At 46.8% G+C, this 12618-nt stretch overlaps 1 protein-coding gene across 4 annotated transcripts in view; it reads left to right on the top strand.

Moving 5' to 3' along the window:
* ALPK2 (alpha kinase 2) overlaps positions 1 to 10572 on the top strand; it is a 100267-nt gene extending 89695 nt beyond the window's left edge. For all 4 annotated transcript variants that reach the window (XR_014795323.1, XR_014795324.1, XM_084887733.1 and 1 more), the window contains one exon: positions 8707 to 10572. Coding sequence is in view for 2 of the 4 variants with exons in the window: in XM_084887733.1 (XP_084743859.1) it covers positions 8707 to 8923 (217 nt within the window). In the remaining 2 variants the exon portion in view is untranslated. The remainder of the gene's footprint in view (positions 1 to 8706) is intronic.
* The last annotated feature ends 2046 nt before the right edge of the window (positions 10573 to 12618 follow it).

Raw genomic sequence — 12618 nt, 5'->3', positions numbered from 1 at the left:
TAGTTGTCTGGCACCTGCCCTGGGGAGACAGTGGCCCCGCCTGTGAAACCCCAATAGAGGAGGAGGTAGGCTCTGGATTGGTTAGTTTGCATATGAAAGGCATTCTAGAAGGCCAATCATGTACTCTCTCTAGGAATTGGCCAGCCCCAGGGAGAGGCAGTCTCTCCAGGGCCAGTGAGGCTTCAGATGTCCAAGCATCAGAAATACAGACAATAAAACCCTATGGCAAATAGAGCTTTCTCTCCTGAGCTGGTAATGACTTATCTGTTTGAGCTCCCTGGCATTTCAACTCGTGGGCATCAGCAATGCTTTAACAAATAAACTAATTCCCAACCTTAATGAAGATGGAGAAAAGTAGGGAGATTTTGGGGGAAAGTAGACAGGGGAACACTCTTTCTTTTAACCTCCAGATCAATAAGTGTGAGCCACAGGTTCTCACTGACCACACAGAGGGACTGATTTGGTTTTATATTTCTTAAAATTTTATTTTTAAATACATTTTTATTGATTTTAGAGAGGAAGGGAAAGGGGGAGAGATAAAAACAGCAATGATAATATCTCAACATAATGACAGCCTTATATAATAAACCTACAGCCAATATCATACTCAATGGGCAAAAACTAAAACCAATTCTCCTAAGAACAAGAACAAGACAGGGATACCCACTTTTACCACTCCTGTTTGACATAGTACTGGAAGTGCTAGCCATAGCAATCAGACAAGAAGAAGAAATAAAACTGTCATTATTCACAGATGATATGATATTATACATAGAAAACCCTAAAGCCTCCTTCAAAAAACTACTAGACTTAATAAATGAATTCAGCAATACAGCAGGATACAAAATTAACACCCAGAAATGTATGGCTTTTTTTATATACCAATAATGAACTCACAGAAAGAGAAACTAAAAAAACAATCCAATTTCCCATTGCAACAACAAAAATTAAGATACCTAGGAATAAACTTAACTAAGGAGGTAAAAGAGCTGTACTCAGAAAAATACAGGGCTTGAAAAAAGAGATAGTGGTAGACATAAACAAATGGAAGAATATACTGTGTTTGTGGATTGGCAGAATCAACATAATCAAAATCTCCATACTACCCAAAACAATCCATAGATTCAATGCAATCCTCATTAAAATACCAATGGTATATTTTAAAGACTTAGAACAAACTCTCCAGCAATAAAAAAGAAAAGAAAAAAGAAAAAAAGACCCTGAATAGCCACAGCAATCCTGAGAAAGAAGAACAAAGTTGGAGGAATCACAATACCAGATATCAAGCTATATTATAAAGCCACTGTTCTCAAAACTGCCTGGTATGGGCACAAGAACAGACATATAGACCAATGGCACAGAACAGAGAACTCAGAAAATAACCCAAAACATTATGCTCAATTAATATTTGACAAAGGAGGCAAGAGCATACAATGGAGTCAAGACAGTCTCTTCAATAAATGGTGCTGGGAAATTTGGTCAAATACATGCAAAAAAATAAAAATAAAATTAGATCACCAACTTACACCATACACAAAAACAAACTCCAAAGGGCTAAAAAAAACTTGAACGTAAGATGGGAAACCATAAAAATTTTAGAAGAATCCATAGGACAGCAAAATATCAGACATATATTGTACCAATATCTTTACCAATACAGATCCTAGGGCAATGGAGACTAAGGAAAAAATAAACAAATGGGGCTATATCAAAATAAAAAGCTTCTGCATAGCAAAAGAAACCATAAAAAAAAAACAACAACAACAAACAAAAAAAAACACAAGAAAACCCACTGCATGGGAGAACATATTTGCCAATGTTATCTCCGATAAGGGTTTAATCTCCAAAATTTAGAGGGAACTCATACAACTTAAAAAAAGGAAGATAAACAATCCAATCAAAAAAATGGCAAAGGACCTAAATAGACACTTTTTGAAAGAGGACATACAGAAGGCCAAGAAACATATGAAAACATGCTTAAAGTCACTAATCTTCCAAAAGATGCAAATCAAAACGATAATGAGGAACCACCTCACACCTCTCAGAATGGCTATCATCAATAAACCAACAAATGACAAGTGCTGGCAAGGATGTCAAGAAAAAGGAACCCCCGTGCACTACTGGTGGGAATGCAGACTGGTGTAGCCACTGTGGAAGACAGTGTGGTGTTTCCTCAAAAAATTAAAAATGGAACTCCCATTTGACCCACTTCTAGGAATATATCCCAAGAAATCAGAAACCCCAGTCAGAAAGAATATATGCACCCCTATGTTCATAGCAGCACAATTTACAATAGCTAAGATTTGGAAACAACCTAAGTGCCCTTCAGCAGATGAGTGGATTAAAAAACTGTGGTACATCTACACAATGGAATAGTATGCTGCTATAAAAAAAGAAGGAACTCTTACCATTTGTAACAGCATGGATGGATCTGGAGAGTATCAGGCTAAGCAAAATAAGCCAGTCAGATAAAGAGAAATATCACAGGATCTCACTCATTTGTGGAATATAATGAACAACATAAAATGATTAACAAAAAATGGAGCCAGAGACACTAAAGTATCAAACAGACCATCCAGCCTAAGAGGGAAGGTGGTGGTGGGGGAGAGGGGAGTGGGTATAAGAGATCAACCAAAGGACTTGTATGCTTGCATATGAGCATAACCAATGGACACAGACAGTAGGGGGTTGAGGGCATGTGCTGGGGGGTGGAAGCGGCCAGGGAAGATCAGTGGTGGGGGGGAGGGGAAGGAGATTTATGCAATACTTTAAACAATAAAGAATTTAAATTAAACAAAGAAACAAGCAATGATGAGAGAGAATCACTGATCGACTGTCTCCTGCAAGCTCCACACTGGGGATTGAACCCAGCACCTGGGCATGTGCCTTGACAGGGAATTGAACTCTGACCTCCTGGTTTATAGGTTGACGCTCAACCACTGAGCCAAGCCGACTAGGCTGATTTGGTTTTAGACCTACTTAGTGGTTTGGATATTTTTCTTCTGAAAAACTGCTCAGGATACAATTCTGTGTTGGAACTATCTGTGTCCCCAGAGCAGACCGGTGTCCTACATGTCATGAGCCCGAGCATTTGGACATGGCCCTGGACTCAGGAAGAGAGTAGGGCAAGAGGGAGTCTGATAGAGCGAGGGGAGGGAGGTTCTAGAGAGAGACTTGGGTTACAATGTTGGTCCTGCCACTGGCTTCCAATTCTCAGAGAGGCAGCCTTGCTTGTTGGTGTCTGGCCCATGTGAAGAAAGGGTGGCCGGACACCGTGGTTTGCCTGGGATAGGCCATTGCCTGCCTGCTGTCCCAGCACCCCATCCAGTTAGTCATTGGTCCTGGAGAGGTTCCTCACTTAGAAAAGAGTGATATACTGCACTTACTTGTGAAGAGGTTTCACTAGAAGGATTTCCAGAGTAAAGCTTTCCTTTACGGATGCCATGCTCTCTGCACAACATTGTGAATCCAGGCATCAACCTGGCCGGGTCTGAACGCTGGGTTCTTGTCTCACCTGTATGTGGGCTCATGATTTGAAGTCCTTGCAGCCACCAATCTACAGAGCTGGGACCCAAGGGGCTATCTCATGGATCCCCCGCCCCAGTAACCCACATCTCGTCCCTGACGCTCAGTGCGTACTTGATCAACATCGGTTTCCCTTCCCCGCCGTGCCGCAGTCTGACACCAGGGCAGTTAAACTTCATACTATTATTTAGAACAACCCTCTCTCAAAACAAAGCAGAAACTTTCCCAAGAAGTTGCAAAAACTAAGAGGAGCTTAAGAGCATGATTAAGACATTTTTAAAAAGTGTCTTAACAGCTTCCGGGAATCCTGATCGCCTTTTTCTCCTAATTTAAAAAGAAATCCAATCCCTTGGTTTTGTTCTCAGCTATAATGTGACTTGTCTGGTCTGGGACAGCTGCCCAAGACCCATTAGGAGAACTGATGGTGGGAGCCCAGTGCAAAATGTTGTCTATAAAGTGTTACCGCCTTCCCTCCCAAGGAGTGGGCAGGAGCGGGAGCAGGAGGGAAGGGCGTTCTGAAGAGTCTGAGAGCTTTATTGTTTCCTTTAAACTTTTCCTGTTTATTGTTTCCTTCAATTCTTCCTTTCAAGTCACAGTTTCCCCCAAAAGAAACATATCTTAGAAGCCCAGTTTAAAAAACGGATGAAAGGGGTTCGAACCTCCAATGGTAGTACAGGGGTGGCTGGGAGATCTCCTTGGAAGCCCCTGGGAAGCCCTCTGCTCTGGGATGAAAACCAACAACCACGTCCAACCTTCTTACCTCCCAAGTGAGAAGCCGGGGGCAGAGGGGGGAGGTGGATGCAGGAGGAGGGGGCAGCCTGGCACAGGCAGGCCCAGCAGGAGGTCAGGTGCCCAGGAAGAGGGCACATCCTCCACGTTCAGAGGCCAGATTCAATTGGAGAACCTCTCCAGGGGAAGCCAAAGCTGCCAACTGGAGCTCAAACAGCGAGAGGAGGCTTGGGAAAGGTTCAGCTTCAAAGGCAGCTTATGGACAGGCAGAGAGAGAGGGCTGGGGGGAAGCACTCGAGATGGGGGAAGAGAGCAGGAGAGAAGACGGATGACCTGGCATTGATGAAGCACATTCTCTTAATTCTTAGCGAACACCCTCCCGTGCTCTGCGCACCCACGCCGGAAGGGAGACTGCCTGGCAGATGGGTGCAGTCATGAGAAGTGGTGCTCTGTGGAGGCAGCAGGACATGGCCTCTTAACTGCATTAGAAAGATCATGAGGCATGGGCGGGAGAAGCAATCAGGAGGCAAATCTGGCTTACTTTAATGGTAATAATAGTAATAATGATAATAATAATAATAATAATAATAATAAATATTCTGAGTTACTTAAAAATAAAAATATCCTCCTAAATGTAAGGCCTGCCCTCTCTTGGCCAGGAGGGGTCAGGACCTTTTGCAGGAAATAGAGCCATTGGATCATTTAAAGAAAACATCCCCTGTGTCTCAATCTGCACCGTGGCTGCTGACACCCCCATCAATGCCACCCGTTCTGTTCTCTTGTTTAGTGATGTTATATTGAAGGTAAACAGTTATTTATCATCTCATAAAATAAAAACAGGGGACTGTTATGATTTATTCATTTTAATGCCCCTTTACCCGGTAGCCTGATCCTTAAACAGAAGAATGTCATATTTCTCCTGGGAGCCAGCAGTATGAATATGTCTGCAGAAGCATTGCCGGTACCTCGGTACCCAAATCTTTCGGTAATGTTGAGTACAACACGTCAGGTTGCAAAATTTGACAAATGGGATTGTTCCAACATCTAAGAATCCATTTTCTAGGCAGACCCAACAAGATACTCACTGTTGAACAGACTTCTGGTCTGAAATTGCTCAGCCGTTTAAAGCTCGCTGAAGGGGAGAAGGGAACGTGCCTAATTCTGCCACTGGGGACTTGGAATTTTAACCGAACCAAACCCAAACCAGCGCAAACCCACTCCTGCAGGGAGCGACCTGCGCCAGTCACAGCCGGTCCTGCAAGCACTCGCCCCTCCCCAGCCCGCAGCTGTTTCTGGAGAGACGGCGATACTGCGATTCCACCACCAGAGGGCAGGAGAGCCAGCACTTTTGCCCTGGTTAGGCTCCTCCAAAAGGACATTTCCTGTTGCTGATGGAAGTGAAACAAAGAGATGTGCCCTTCTTCCCAGTGAGCACCGGACGAAAAGCCACAAAGGACGCCCTGCAGTGAGGCCCCAGCCAGCATCGCGCCTGTCTACCTCCCGAAGAGAGAGCTACGAGGTGATGAGGTGGAAAGATGCTGGAAACCAAATTCGGAGAACCCTCACGGATCCCAAATTGCTTGTCCCCACCGAGGGCCAACGTGAGGATATAAACACCAAATATCAAGGCAGACGCGTGCTGAGGACAAAGGCCTCGAAAAAACGAGAAAGCAGGCCCTACCCATATAGGTGGCCAGCTCTAGTCCTGCAAGCCATGCAAAGGAGGAAAGATTAAAATAAACTTCAACGTTCAGTCAAGCCCAGGCTTTATCTTACACGCACCTTACATGCGTGCACACATACACACACACACATGCACACACACACACACCCTGCACGAGGGGTTTATTTCAATTCCACGTCCTTGTAGCCATTCTCTGTAAATTAAAAATTTATTTAGAAAGGATATCAAATGAAAACGTGGATGATGGATAGCTTCTGGCTTGCGTCTCAAAGGGTGATGCAAATGTGGGAATTCTCAGTAGGTTTTTCTCTTATCACCTGGTTTTCTTTAAAACAAGTCCTTTGTGAATCCAGACAAGAGCTGTGATTTCTGGAGCACAACCAGAGCTGGAAGTCCCTGCAGCTTTGCTCTGTCCTCCCACCCTGCCCTCCAGGTTTGTTTAGACACTGAATTGCACGTGATAAGCCAAAGAGAAGCCAGCCACGCTGCCAACTGGCGGTTTTTGTCTGAGTCTGAGAGGCTCATCCATTGTCAAGACGAGAGGAAAGAAAGAGGGGTGGTTTTTGAGTAAGAAATTGGCCTCGCACAGTTTCAGCCCATGGGGAGGCCAGGCTTACCTCTGGTCTGTGGGCCTGGGGCCAGACCACTGCCCTGCAGCCGGCTGGTCACCACCTTTCTGCTGGTGGAAGGTCTTGCCTTAATTTGCAAAAAGAGCAACACCTGTGAAGCGCAGTAAAGCGAGGTGTGCCTGGATTGAAGAGATCTGTGTCGCGTGAGGGCAGGGGGGAGGGGGCTGTGGAAATCGCTTCCTAGCTCTCCCCAAAGTGAACGGCACAGCGTGATTTTACCATGTTGCCCAGCACATATTTCAAGAAGGAAAGGCATACCTCTGCCCCAGTTTCATTCAGTATAAAGATGTCTCCAGAGCAGACGGGGATGGTCTGAAGTCATTCACACTGCGGTCTGCTTTCTTCTGCTCCGAGTGGCATCAGACCTCGTTAGACACGCAGAAGCTCAGACCCTGCCCCAGACCTGCCCAGTGCAAACCCGCCTTTAGCAAGAGCCCTCCCCCACCCAACAGAACAGCTACTTAAGAAAAGATTCCACCGGGTGATGTTCAGAGGAATAGATTTATTGTTCCACTTTGGAGGGAGGACATGTAGATTAACATCAGGTAAAGGGCTAGAAGATTATGCTGAGCTGAGGTTAAGGACAAAGAGATCCAGTTAGTAAAATCTCACAGAGCTAGCGTTTCTAAAAAAAAAAATGGAAATGTGAGAAAAAGTTCTCAAGTGCAAGGTTGTTTGTTCCATTGCATTAGATCCTCAGGGCTGCCATAGCAAATGCTCACAAGCTGGGGGTTTAAAACAACAGAAATGTATCACCTGACCATCCTGGAGGTCAGAAGTCCAGAATCAAGGCATCGGCCAGGTGTGAGCCGGGAGGTTGTGAGGGAGACCGTGCTCCACGCCTTCTCCCAGCTTCTGGGCGTTGCTGCCACTCCCGGGTGTCCTTGGCTTGTAGATGCATCGCCCCAATCGCTGCCTCCTTCGTCACAAGACCTTCTGCCCAGGTGTCTATCTCTCTTTCTCTTCTCACATAGCCATCAGCAGTGTGGGGTTAAGGACCTGCTCCACTCCAGTATGATCTTATCTTAATTACACCTGCAATGACACTATCCTATATGATAAAAACATAGTTTGCAACTTGTCCCCTTGACTGGGAGTTCTTCCAGGATTTCGATTAGGGCGTGGGGCCACCAGAGGAGGGAGAGAGGCCAGCAGCCAGCAGCCAGCAGCTGCTAGGGTTCCTACTAGTGCACGATTTTTATGCACTGGGCCTCTAATTTCCAAATAAAGGCACATTCTGAGGTTCTGGGAAGGACATGCCCTTTGGAGAGAACATTATTCAACCCGTTATATCCATCCAACAAGAACAAAATGGCGAATGTCCTCAGAGGGGACCATGCTGGAGAGCTGTCACGATACTTCACACCTGTGGTATCCTCCAATCCTGAGGGTGACAGGTGGGCCACAGGCAGGAATGTATATTCCACTCAGTGTTACACCAGAGCTGGGTGTAAGGAAACTCTGGGTTATTTGATCTAGAAACACAAAGCATGCCGCCGTGAGTTTGAGAGGGCAGAGGTCAAAACAGAAGCCAGGCTGAGATGGGGACCAAACTGAGGAAGGAGAAAGACTTTTAATTCTGTAGATTCTGACAAACACACACCTGAGATAGGGAGAGGAGGGCAGTCCAATATTGCATGCAATGTCAGGTTGAGAGTCCAAAATCAGACCAAGAAAAAGAATTGAGAAATGCGGGCTGGAGACCCCTGGGCCAAAGGGTGGGGGCTCTGAGGCTGGGGCTAGTAGCCATGCATTTGCTCCTGGGCCCTCCCTGAAAAGCCTGCCCTGGACAGGCACTTGGGGCATGAAGCAGTGCCGGGGAGAGAGCAGTCTGTGCGTGCAGGGGAGGGGGAGAGCCACGTTGCCTTGGAGAGGGTCAGGAGGGCCCACGGAAACGCACTTGAGCTTAAGAAGACAACTCGCATTTATCACAGGCCTTGACCAACGGCCCTTTGCCTTTACCTAATCCCACAGGACTGGGCTTCCCTAGCAATAGTTGTGTCAACCATTTGGCCATTCTCGCCTAAAGGAGGAATAGATATATTTCCATGCACCATTAGTTTCTTTTTTAAAGATTCTTTTAAAACTGGTGAAGTGTCAGTTTTCAAAAATTATGTTTCCTCCCACCCACACTCACAGGTACAAAGGATTTAAAGGCAACTGCCCCATGACCTTCATCGATCAGTTCAAAGCGCTGCACCAGTGTAACAAGTACTGTAAGATGCTGGGGCTGAAATCGCTCCAAAACAACAACCAGAGACAGAAGAAGCCCAGCGCCACGAAGGGCAAGAGCCCGTCGAACTCCACCACGGCGAAGAAGACGGCATCTGGCACCCCAGCAGACAAGAAGACCTAGCATCGCGTCAGGACTAAAGCCGCGCCCAGGCGCTGGGTGGACACCTCGAAGCACCCGGGAGAGGGCACAGCACCCGCAGAGGGGTCTCGGCCACCCTCGCTCCCAGCTGCTCCTACAGCTGGCACCTGCTGTCTTCTTTGACGTGGGTTTGGAGCCGGGTTTGTGACCAGACTTATGGAAACCGAACCTATTAAGGACGGTCCACCTTTGTACATACCTGTAGCATTTTTACCAGCCTCGAGTTCACGTTGGTTTGTGTATGTGCCCGTGGTTGTATTGTCCGGGACTTGGTGCTGAGCAGGGTCTGTCCACAGCCCGAATCCTCGCCACTCCCATTCCTGACCTCAAGATTTCTAGACACTCCCAGCTGCTATTGAAACAGAAAGCGTGACCGCCTCTGTCAGGCCAAGTTGTCACACTCGTGTCGCATTGTGCTGTTCTGGCTGGAGGTGGCTTTTTGAGACATGAGGCCATTTCCCAGCACTATTCACACATCCAGTTATATTGTTCTGTTTCATTAAATTCATGTTTAAACAAAAAGTGTGAGATGCGTATATGAGCGCAGAAACTTGATCTATATAGCATTAGCACTCAATCCCACATTCCCCCGGGATTAGTAACTTAGTGATTTGCTAAGACATTAACTGAAGCACAGAGCATTTGCATCTGTGTTTTTTTGTTTTGTTTTGTTTTTGATGAATCACAGTCCATAGTTTACATTAGGGGTGGCTGTGCTGCACGCTCTCTGAGTGACATGTACCAACTATAGCAATATCCTACAGAATGGTTTCACTGCCGCAAAAATCATTCCCTAGGCTCCTCCTATATTTGGAATCCCAGACTGTCCTATAGTTGGAATCCCAGAGTATGTAGCCTTTGCAGATAGCCGGCTGTTTTTTTTAAGATGGTTTCAATGACTCCCTGATTGCATCCGTTTGGGAAGAATGGCGAGGTCTCCTCTGAGCAGCGAGATTGATGCTTCTCAGGTTGGAAGTGCCTTTGAGTCACCGTGACCTTGGGACTGGCAGGGCTGGGGGAGACCTGAGATGCTGTTTCCAGCATGCCTCATGCTGGCCATGGGCCACACTTAGAGACCACGGGAGGTGGGGCCTGAGAAGCAGTGGGGAGCTGCCAGACCTGGCTTCCAAGGAGGGGCTGCTGGAGGAAGCACCCAGCTATTTCTGGACTCTGATCTGTGACACCCGCCCAGTGAGGGAGCCAGCCTCTCTCTGGGGGTGTGGCTTCGCAGAGGATTCCTGGCTTCTGCTCTGAAGCACTTCTCTCCGCAGGCATGGGCTTTGGATTCAGTAGGAACTTACATGGGAGTTTTTGTTTTGTTGTTGTTTTGAAAGGGATTCGAAGGAGGAAACACTTTAGCTAGTCACATCTCACATGCTCAGGAAACCTGCCACCTCCAGCCTTTTTTCTGAAGTGATTTCCCAGCTATGAATTACAAAATGCTTAATTTTTCTACGTGGCAGCCTGCAGCCTGCTTTCCCCATACCAACGGTCTTATAGATGTATATAGTAGTGGAATTCTAGAAAGTTCCACACTAGCGAAAAGGTACAGGGCACATTTTGATTAGAATTAATATATATATATGTAGTTGTTAAATGGAAAATAATACAATAATTAATAAATAATAACATAAGAATAAACTGTGTTTCGTGTATTCACAACTGCAAACCTGCTGTTGCCCCACCCTATAGATACACATGCTAGGTGTGTTGGTTAATAATAGTGGATTTTATAATTGGTGGTCAGTGTGTATCATAGCGACCAGTCTGCCATGGGGCCAAAACTAGCTCTCTGACATCCCCCAAGGGGTCCCAGATTGCAAGAGGGCACAGGTCAGGCCAAGGGACACCACTGGTGCACGATCAGGGCCAGGAAGGGACATGGGAGGTTGGCCAGCCAGGGAGGGACCCCGGGAAGGCTCCAAGGTGTGTCTGGCCTATCTGGCTCAGTCCTGATGGGCCAGACCCCAGCAGCAAGCTAACCTACCGGTTGGAGCATCTGCCCCATGGTGGTCAGTGCACGTCATAATGCCCCCTGGAGGTCTTTGCACGTCATAGCGAGCGGTTGAGTTGGCCTTAGCATATCATTAGCATATTATGTTTGATTGGTTGAATGGCAGATCAGATGACTGGGCACTTAGCATAATAGGCTTTTATTATATAGGATATTTGACATAGAGCCCTCTCAACAGACCACGGTATTTTCCTTAGTAATAATTTGCAGCTATAAAAATAATATTGACACAAATGATTACAACTTTAGAAAATCATAGAAGGGTAGAGAATGAAGAGTTAAAGCCACCCTGTAACACTCCCCCTCTAACTGGTGTGCGTTTGTCCTGAGAGACAGTTGAAGGGGAGGATTTTGATGCTGACCTTGTGATTTGCAGTCAGCTCATGGGCGCCTCTCTTGGATGAGCTGTCCCTCCCTCCTTTTATAGATGCTTAGATTTTTTCCCTAAAGGCCCTTATTGTTTGTCGTAATCTGATTTTATCTGTTTAAAAACATTCGAAGGACCAGACACAAAAGGCCACTGGCACGGGATGTGGCCCAACATGGCTCCTCAGGATGGCCTTTGTAGGTTTGTGTGGTCATCTGTCCGGCCGCCTGAACCTTGACCTCTGTTCTGAGATGAATTGCTGTTTTCCTTGCAGCCAATTAACGATGAGTGTGTGGTGAGCTCTCTCACCGCAGAGGTGGTCTGCTGGAGTCTCAGGAATGCCCACACTCATCGCCGTTGTGTGAGCTCACGTCCACTTTCTATTGCCTTTCCCACTGGTCTGGTAAGTCTGCAGTGTCTGGAGTTTATAAACACAATGCCTGCTCCACCCAGGCTCCTGGGGAGGATGGCCTGCGGAAGTGGGGGGGAGGGGAGGAGGGCGTCTAGCTGGGGATTTTGTACCTGATGCCTGCAGGGTGGTCATATATAGTACATACGTGTCTCCATTGCTAAAGGCCTCCACAGCGGAGCTCTGTGATGGGCAGGTGATAACAATCAATGAACGGCTCATTAAATACATGTGTCAAACACAAGGCCCGAGGGCCAAATCCAGCCCGCCAGGCCTTGCAATGTGGCCCGCACCGCGCTGTCATCACTGCACTCCGCTGTCAGTTTATGACATTGTCAGTTTATGACTGTTCAGTAAACCATTCGGCCCGCGATTTAGGCTGGATTTTAGATTTTGGCCCCTTCTCTGATTGAGTTCAACACCCCTACATTAAAAAGAGCCTATGTTGTCAACAGCAGCTTTATCGCTAATGAGAACGGCAGCGGCATGCTGACTTCTTGCCAGTGGGCCTCCAGCTCTGGTGAGGTCCAGTTCTGGATGCGGGGATGGCTGGCTCATGCTAACATTTCATGTGGCCTTTATTGTACCAGCGCCTCCCGGCCCTGCTTCTGACAAGCCTCATAGTGTGGCGATAGATTCTTAATCAAAAGAATGTCCAAAGAAGTAACAATTCTAATTATAAAGTGTTCTGTTTCCTAAAATATATATATATGTATGTATATGTATAGGAGGGCATGTGTTCAACTGGCTGCAGAGGGGAGGGGCTTGTCATACCTGCTCTGGCTGTTGTCTCGTGTGTGTGTTCTGTGCGGCTGGACCACCTATGCGGAAGCAAACAGCCTGGCATTCCCCGCCCCCCCCCCCCCATTTCACTCTTCAGAGGCCAC

Source organism: Pipistrellus hanaki, assembly GCF_964339955.1.
Source record: "Pipistrellus hanaki genome assembly, chromosome: 6".
In the NCBI taxonomy this organism is placed as follows: Eukaryota; Metazoa; Chordata; class Mammalia; order Chiroptera; family Vespertilionidae; genus Pipistrellus; species Pipistrellus hanaki.
Note: the sequence above shows the minus strand (reverse complement) of the source record. Positions and strands in the feature narration are given on the sequence as shown.